Source organism: Ochotona curzoniae, unplaced genomic scaffold (assembly GCF_017591425.1).
Source record: "Ochotona curzoniae isolate NIBS_2020 unplaced genomic scaffold, NIBS_Ocur_1.0 contig_430, whole genome shotgun sequence".
Lineage (NCBI taxonomy): Eukaryota > Metazoa > Chordata > Mammalia > Lagomorpha > Ochotonidae > Ochotona > Ochotona curzoniae.
In genome coordinates, this window is record NW_024466219.1 from 28,443,572 (window position 1) to 28,452,022 (window position 8,451).

Below are 8,451 nucleotides of genomic sequence, written 5' to 3' on the forward strand. Positions count from 1 at the left end.
ATCATAAATCAAAAGGGGCAGTGCAATGGATCAACTGGCTAATCTTCCACTTCCAAGCACCAGCATCCCGGGTCGTGTCTCAGCTGCTCCACTTCCCATCCAGCTCCCTGCTTGTGGCCTGGGAAAACAGTAGAGGATACCCAAGTTATTTGGGACCCTGCACCTATACACATCCGGAAGAGGCATAAGGCACCTGGTTCCTGGCTTCAGACTGGCTCAGCTCCAGCCTCTGCAGCCATCTGGGAAGTGAACCAACAGATGGAAGATCTTTTTGCCTTCCCAATGAAAATAAATAAATCTTTAGAAATAATAAAAACATTAAAAAGAAAAAATTACTTTAAAAATCAAGGAAAACACGACATTTATTTATTATGTTTTGTCAAATAAGCCAGTCACAATCTACTTTTAAAACATTTATGGAAAACAAAGAAAATGTTTCACCAGTCATAAACTAGAAATACTGTTTACTCAATTACTGTCATACTTAAAAACAGCAGTCAGGCCTTGGAGGAGTTTTCAAGGATGGTGTATTTCATTACTCTTTAGGCTCAACAGCGAGGATCAAATGTCATTACTGAGACAAAAAAAAAAAAAAAAGGAGGGGGAGAGGGAGACTGATTCTTACAACTAAATATTAGAAAGAGATCTGAAAAGGCACTCCTCCAAAGACACACACGGTCCGCAAGCCCATGAAAACATGCTCAATATCATTATACTTCACTAAGAAGGCAGCGTCAGAAAGAGCTGAAGGAAATGTGTCATCAGCCCCCTCTCCGCCACCATGGCTGTCTCTAAAACTCTCCCCCAAACCAGTAACCATTACCTTCACTGTGGCAAAGCACCAGTTGAAAATATCCTACATGGTAGCTTATCGTAAACCTTATGATGACCTACAATATCATCACAGTAGGATTGCCATCGCTGACATTCCTACTTCCACTTACACACACACCCAGAAAACAGGCAGTCACCAAGTTTCTGGAAATCTCTGCTATATCCTAGAAAATCCTATGCAAAGACCTACCCCTTCTGCCTCCAAATCAATGAACGAGATGACCCCAAATTTTTGGGGGCAGAGTTCATTATTGTGTGTGCCCACACTTCCTTTGAGAGTACACTCTGCTTTCTCTCTTTGATAATAATTATATTCTTCTGCTAACCTTTATCTGTGTTTTGTTGTCTGATTCTTAAGTTGGGAAACAAGAGCTTGAATTCACCCTTCCCAGGACAATTAGTCAATAAAGAAAAACGTATTAAAGGCATAATAAAGTGTTGAAGATGATAGTTTGGAAAAAATTAGGACCCTCATACATTGCTGGTGGGATTTAAAATGATGTCGACTATTACGCAAAACAATTTGGGAATTCTTCAAAAAAGTTAAACTCAGGATTATCATGTGATCCAGCAATTTCAAATTCAAGAAAACAACAAAACAAAACCATTTGTACACAAGTGTTTACAGCAGCATTATTAATAACAGCCAAAAAGTAAAAACAAGTCCGTCATGTGATAAATGGAGAAGCCAAATCCATATCCATTCAATGAAGTTTTATTTTATCATTAAAATAAAGGCAATACTGACAATATCCTACAGTATGGATGAACCACAATATTATACTAAAGAGCACACATAATTCCATTTTTATGAAATGTCCAACATAAGTAAGCTGAGAACTGAAAACCACATTAGTGGCTATAAAGAGAGAAGGCGAGGATCCAATGCGATGGCTTGACTTGCTGTCCTCCACTTCCAGGCGTCAGGGCACCAATTCTTGTCCTGGACGCTTCACTTCCCATCCAGCTCCTTGATTGCGGCCTGTGAACAGCAGCAGAGAATGGCCAAAAACCTCAGACCCTGCACCCCTTGGGTGGGTAAAGTGAGAGTGACTGACATCAAGCATGGAGTTTCTTTGGGGAGTGATGGAAATGTTTAAAAATTAAAATTGATTTACATAAAATTAATGATGGTTAAACAACATTGTGAAAATACAAAAGAACTGCTCAATTATACATTTAAAATGTTGAATTTTATGTGATATTCGCTTCAATAAAAACAAACTGTGCAATCATTATCTGTAAAGATCAGGCATGAAATTCTTTGTTCTTAATGGCCTATATCCAATCTATGAAAAGTTTACATCCTCTTATCATAATGCAGGAAGTTCATATTCCCTCTCTCTCTTCCTCCCGCCTCTCTCTCACACACACAGACACACACACACCAGCATTTGCCAGGAGAGTTTCATCAGTCTTTCATCCATTTCTTTGTTTTCTCCCAAAGAAACTCCACTGGATGTTTTTCCTAAAATGTCACTCCCAGTGGTGTTAACCTTTTATGGTTCTACACAGAAGCCACTAACAGAACCAAACGCAGCCACTGTCCTTGTGTACATGGTTTCTTTTCCAACTCTTGCTGGCCTTTCACTGACAAGGTGAACTCTTCAGGAAATCAAGGCCTGTGTGACCTCAGTAACACCAATTCTACAGGCCTGAACTCAGGGAAGCCATAGGGTGGCACAAATTTCACATTTGAACAATTCTCTACATAACTTATTGATAATAGAAGTCAATCTAGGCAGGGTTGAATTTAAGAGAATCCTGTTTTTAAAAATTAGGAACTAGAAATATTTGCAGATCATATAAAGAAATAAACAAAAGGCTTATATCCAGAATATATAAAGAACACTTACAACTCACTAAGTAAAAGACAACAATTTAAAAAGTGCAAAAGATTTAAATAGACACTTTACAAACAAGACTTACAGAGGCAATATAAGCATATGAAAAAAATGTTTAACGACATTAGTCATCAGAAATGTAAATTAAAACCATAGTGAGGGTACAAAATGGACTTATTAGAACAGTTATAACCAAAATGACAACAACTGCTGGCAGTGTGGAGCTGTAAATGGCATGAGTTCAATCATTAAGCAGCTTCTTTAAAATGTTACACACAGATGTACCATATGGCCAAACTCCTAGCACCTACCCAAGAGAAAGGAAACTACATGTCCACACAAAGACTTGCATGCGAATGTTCTGGGCAGTATTATTGAAAGCTGTGGTTCTGCTATGGTTTGGATGTGCTCGTGAAGGATCTGTGTTGGAGGCCTGGTCTTTGGTATTACAGCGTATCAGGTAATGGTGCAGAATTACTTGGAAGTGAGGCTCGGTGGGAGATCCAGAGGTCACAGCCCTCAAAAGAGGTTAAGGTGGTGCTCACTCCTGGGAGCTAAGATATCTGAGCCCTCCAACAGTAAGTTGTTATGAAAGCCTGAGCATGAACCCTGAATTTCACTCTGGCTTCCTCTTCCTTACGGTATAGCGGTCCACCATGACATGAGGAAGCCTCCCTAGAGCTGTGTTATTGCAGGGACTAGGACCTTCAATCCTAGTTGAGCTGTACACTAAATACCTTTTTCTTTCTAAATTTGCCTGTCTCACATATTGTATTACAGTAACAATTAAAATTCAAGTTCCATCATTTAATCAGTGTCTCATTTGGAAGACAAGAATGGTGAACAAAGTGAGATTTATTGAAGCGTAAAAGCCCCTGTCCCAGAAGTCAGGAGAGGGTGACCCAAGGGAGAAGTTGCTAGGGATGTTTGTGGGTGCCTGCTATTTTAGGCACAAAGTGGCTCTTTCCAATAAGCCACATATTTAATCAGAGGAGGAAGAGAATAGCAGCTAACAACCAGAGGCAAGGATAAAACTGTAAGAGTGCTGGAACTGACAATCCTGTCTAACCTGATCTCATGATAAAACTAAATGTTGCTGAAGGCAGCCTCAGGGAAGCAGTAGGCACTGTGCACACTCTTAAAGGCACTCTCGCCCCTTTTCTGAGACAGGAACCTGATCTATCGGCCTAAGTACTCAGAACGCTATTCATCAATAAAAGCAACAAAGCCCTGATACATGCTACAGCACAGATGATACTTACACCATTATGCTCAATGAAAGAAGCCAGTTGTAGAAAAGCATACATTTAATGATACAAAGTATGTGAATGTCTAGAAAAATCTATGGAAACAGAACATTACGGTTCACCTGGGGCCGAAGTGGCATTTTGGAGAGGTTGCAAATGTACATAATAGATCTTTTTGTATAACTTCTTAAACTGAAAAAATATTAAATTGTAAATATAAAATGGGTGACTTTCATGATATATTGAACCTGAAATCAGGATGAGATGAGAATGTCCACTTTCTACACACTTATTCAATATAGTAACAGAAATATTAGCAAGAGCATTGAGGGAAGCTAAAGACATAAAGTGCACTAAAACTGGAAAGGAGGAAATCAAAATATTCATGGTTGCAGTTAACATGATTTTGTACATGGTAAAACCTAAGCACTCCACTAAAAAGATATTAGAACTGGTAAATTAATTCAGCTAAGTAACAAGTTATAAAATCCACATACAGAAACTAGTAGCATTTTATGTCCCAATAATGACCTTGCTGAGACAAAAATCAAGAAAGAAATGTCATTCACAGTAGCTATCAAAAATTCTAATTTTTAAAAATAAATTTAACCAAAATGAAAGTCTCTACAATTAGAGTCAAATAACACTAATAAAAGAAGTCATCAGGAACACAAACCATAGAAAGATATCCCTTAGGGCCCAGCGTGCTAGCCTAGCAGCTAAAGTCCTCACCCTGCATGTGCCGGGAACTCTTATGGGCGCTGGTTCTAATCCTGGCAGCCCTGCTTCCAAGCCTTGGGACCCTGTACCCACACAGGAGACCTGGAAGAGTCTCCTGGCTCCTCATTGGTGCAGTTCTGGCCGATGAGGCCACTTGGGGAGTGAATCATCGGATGGAAGAGCTTTCTGTCTCTCCTCCTCTCTGTATATCTGTCTAACAAAAATAAAATCTTAAAAAAAAAAAAAAAAAAGGTATCCCTTGCTCACAGATTCAGTGTTAATATTGTCAAAATATTCCTATTACCTAAGACCATCTACAAACTTAATGTAATCTCTACTAAAATATCAATGGCATTCGGTACAGAATGAAAAAAATCTTAAAATTCATACAGAGACACAAAAGACCCAGAAAAGCCAAAACAATTCTAAACAATAAGGTGAAGCTGAAAGCATCATACTACCTGATTTCAAAGCATCCTATAAAGCCTCAGGAATGAAAAGTAACAGAATAGAGGGCCAGCAATCAATCCATGTACATACAGCCAGCCACATTTTGACAAAGGTGTCAAGAACATACACTGGAGAAAGGATAGTTTTTTCAGTAAATGGTATTGGCAAAACGGAATTGACAAGTGTAAAAGAATGAAATTAAATTTCTACCTGTATGAACGGATGTTTTATTTTCACTGGCCATGTGGTCACTAAATGAAAGACACAGTTCCCTTTCATGAGAATGGCATACTGCCTGCTGTCTTAAGGAATAATGAGTAAAAGAAATTTTCAAATACTGACTTACATGAGAAGACCTTGTATCAATTTGTTACTCTAAAGGCTTTAACTTTGTTGAATCAAGTTTCAAAAAAAAAAAAAAACAAAAAAACCCCTCAAATCTTTAGTTTTATCTGAGAGGTAAATTTACAGAAAGGAGAAAGATCTTCCATCCAATAGTTCACTCCCCAAACCAAACGGTCACAGTGTTCACAGCTGAGCAGATCCAAGGCCAGCAGCCAGGAGCTTCTTCCAGATCTCCCATGTACGTACAGAACCCCAAGGCTTTGGGCCATCCTCCACTGATTTCTCAGGTGCATTAGCACAGAGCTGGATCAGAACTGGAGCAGCTGGGATTTGAACTGACACCCATGTGGGATGCCAGTGCTACAAGTGGAAAATTAATCTGAAAAGCCATCAAGCCGACCTCTCCAAAAAAATTTTTAAAAGGAGGGGTAGGGCTGCTGTTGTGGTGTAGAGGGTTAAGTCTCCACCTGCAACTCCTGCATCCCATAAGAGCAATGACTTATGTCCTAGGTTCTACACTTCCAATACAGTTCTCTGCTAACATGCCTAATTAGTCAAAGATGGCCCAAGTATTGAACCCATGTCACCCATGCAGATCAACTAACAATGTAAGTTACCTGTCTTTCATATTTAAAAAAAATCCTCAAATAAACATAAAGGTAATGAATATAAAACATTATGCATGATTTTCATTTTTTGGCACCAAAAACGAGCGTATTTACATGTAATTCTGAAGCGCTCTCATATTTTTATTTAAATTTGAAACTGTGGTTTTGAATTTGCAAACTGATTCTGAATCACGAAATTCAAAGTTTAAGACTGAGATTCAGCAATGGATTTGTGTTTACCAATTACCCAAATCCAGATATTCCTATAAATTCCAAACAGTCTGTACATTCAATTTTCCTTCGATATTTTCCTTGGATGTGGTATTCCTCTTTCCCCAGGGAGGTCGGCTGCCCACAGGTGTTGGGTCCCACCACGTCACAGGTGAGCCAACTTAATCAGTTTAACCATCACAGAGGAGTCCGTAGGTGTTCTCAACCTTGCTACACTACGCAAGGATATTATATCCAGTAATGAAGGCAATCCCATCTGTCCAAACCAATTACGGAATTCCATCAATGCTTCTTCTAAAAAACATAGTAAGGACTACACAGCAGAAAAAAAGTGTAGAATTTTTTTTAAATAATAAGGACCCTCAGATTTCAGTGGAATTGTTGACCTTGAGGAATCGGTTTAGCCTCAGCTTCCATTTCCTCAATCTGTGAAAAGGGGATAATTATACTCACGCGATGGCTGCAAGAGCAACCAAAATTACGTCAAAGTGCAGAACAAACCCACGTAGCTACTACACATGGCAAAAAGGCCCAAAGCATGGCTGTTTCCTGGCTTTTGGAAACTTGTTTATTCAAAGTCAGTGAGATGGAGTTAAAGAACACCTTATGCATCTAATTTATCTTCAAGGTCAGATGTAAAACAACTATCAGGACAAGAGTTTAGGTTTTGTATTCCATCCAGAAGACAACAGGAGACGAGGAGTACAAGGATCTCACTCCTGCATGGTTCCACAGTCACTGAACCTCAAACAATGATAACTTGCTTTGAACCAGGGAATTAATGGCAACAGTTTGCAAACAGTAACATTTACCTAGGTCATTCCCACGTTCAGTAAAACGTTCAAGAAAAGCAAGAATTTATATAACCATAAATTTTGTCTTTTAACTTGGGGGGGGGGGAATCATTAAATTTTGATGTGAAAACAGGGCAAACGGTGCTCACGTGTACCCTGCGGCTATACATCAGACACAGGAAAAGGAGGAGGGCGCCTGGGAGGGAGTGGTGGCTCCCGTGCGCAGTCTGTGAATTCATTCTGCTCTCTTCGGTTCACATCCTGCGAGGACTCCACCCAAAGCAAGCAAGCGAGGGGGTGGGTGGGACTCATCAGCCTTAGCAAATAACAGTCCCAGAAACCGAAACGAAATCGAGGTGGAACTGTGAAAACAGGGTTCTTCAGACACAGGGTGGAGAAGGGGCGCGACAGGGGACCCTTTCTGGTTGGCAGGAAAGACATCCCTGGCCCTCGTAGCTCCCCGGGAGCATCCCTGTCCCCTCGACTGCCACCAACTCCCTCCTCTCCCACACATGAAAAGAGAAAGACACCCACACGGCAAGGCCACCCATCCCGGAGACGTGGGCGGAGAGCACACTTAGGGCTCTTCAGAGGTTTCAGACGCGAAATTTAGGGGTAGCCGCCCCCAACACCCCCACGGGGGAGGTGGAGGAGAAGCGGAAAGTGGCTGCGAACGGGGCAGCCCCGTGAGCCGAGGCGAAGCAACTAAGCGGGGCGGCAGCCCGGACCAAGAAGGCTACCTGTTGAATGGAACCGGTCCTGTGGCTGCAGAGCGCGAGAGAAGGGCGAGATGCAGACGCCCGAGCCGGCGGATCCGGGGTGGGGGGACCCCGGCGCAGGGGCTGCGGGGCCCCACCCTGGGAAGCCTTGGCTGCAACCACGGGGGGCACAAGGGACGCCGACAGAAATGGGGGGGGATGGGGAGAAGGCGGCTGACGGCAGCCGGTCTGGCCCGCTCCCGCCGTTAGTCACTCACATCTGATACTCGTCTATCGCCTCCACCAGCTGGCCCCAAGAATCGAAGTCGGCGCCTCTCCTCAAACTGGCGCCCCAGCGCTGCAGCAGACTCCGGGTCACCTCCGACATGGCCGGGCCCCACCCCGTATCAACCCTCCCGCCCCTGCCCCAGCGAGGCCGGGCTCTAGGGCGCCATCCTCCCCGGGCCTGGCCCCGACATTAACAGGGCCAGAAGGAAGCGCTACGGTCACCGCCGCCACCCGCCGAGGAGCCGCCCAAGCCCATTTGCCGCCACAGCCAAACTTTGCGGCTCCGAGGCGGCCGCCCCGCCCCCGCGGGCCCGCCTCCCACGCCCCGCTCCGCGTCACGTTGAGGCCGCCCCGTTCCCACCGGGGGCCGCCATCGCTAGCGCCGCGTCCTT

At 42.9% G+C, this 8,451-nt stretch overlaps 1 protein-coding gene across 2 annotated transcripts in view; it reads right to left on the minus strand.

Annotated features, from left to right (window-relative positions):
- AIDA (axin interactor, dorsalization associated) overlaps positions 1-8,433 on the minus strand; it is a 38,610-nt gene extending 30,177 nt beyond the window's left edge. The window contains exon 1 of one of the 2 annotated variants that reach the window (XM_040985724.1): positions 8,050-8,433. In XM_040985724.1, coding sequence (XP_040841658.1) covers positions 8,050-8,159 — 110 coding nt within the window. In that variant the 5' untranslated portion in view covers positions 8,160-8,433. The remainder of the gene's footprint in view (positions 1-8,049) is intronic. The other variant, XM_040985725.1, reaches the window with a different exon arrangement.
- Positions 8,434-8,451: the final 18 nt, after the last annotated feature.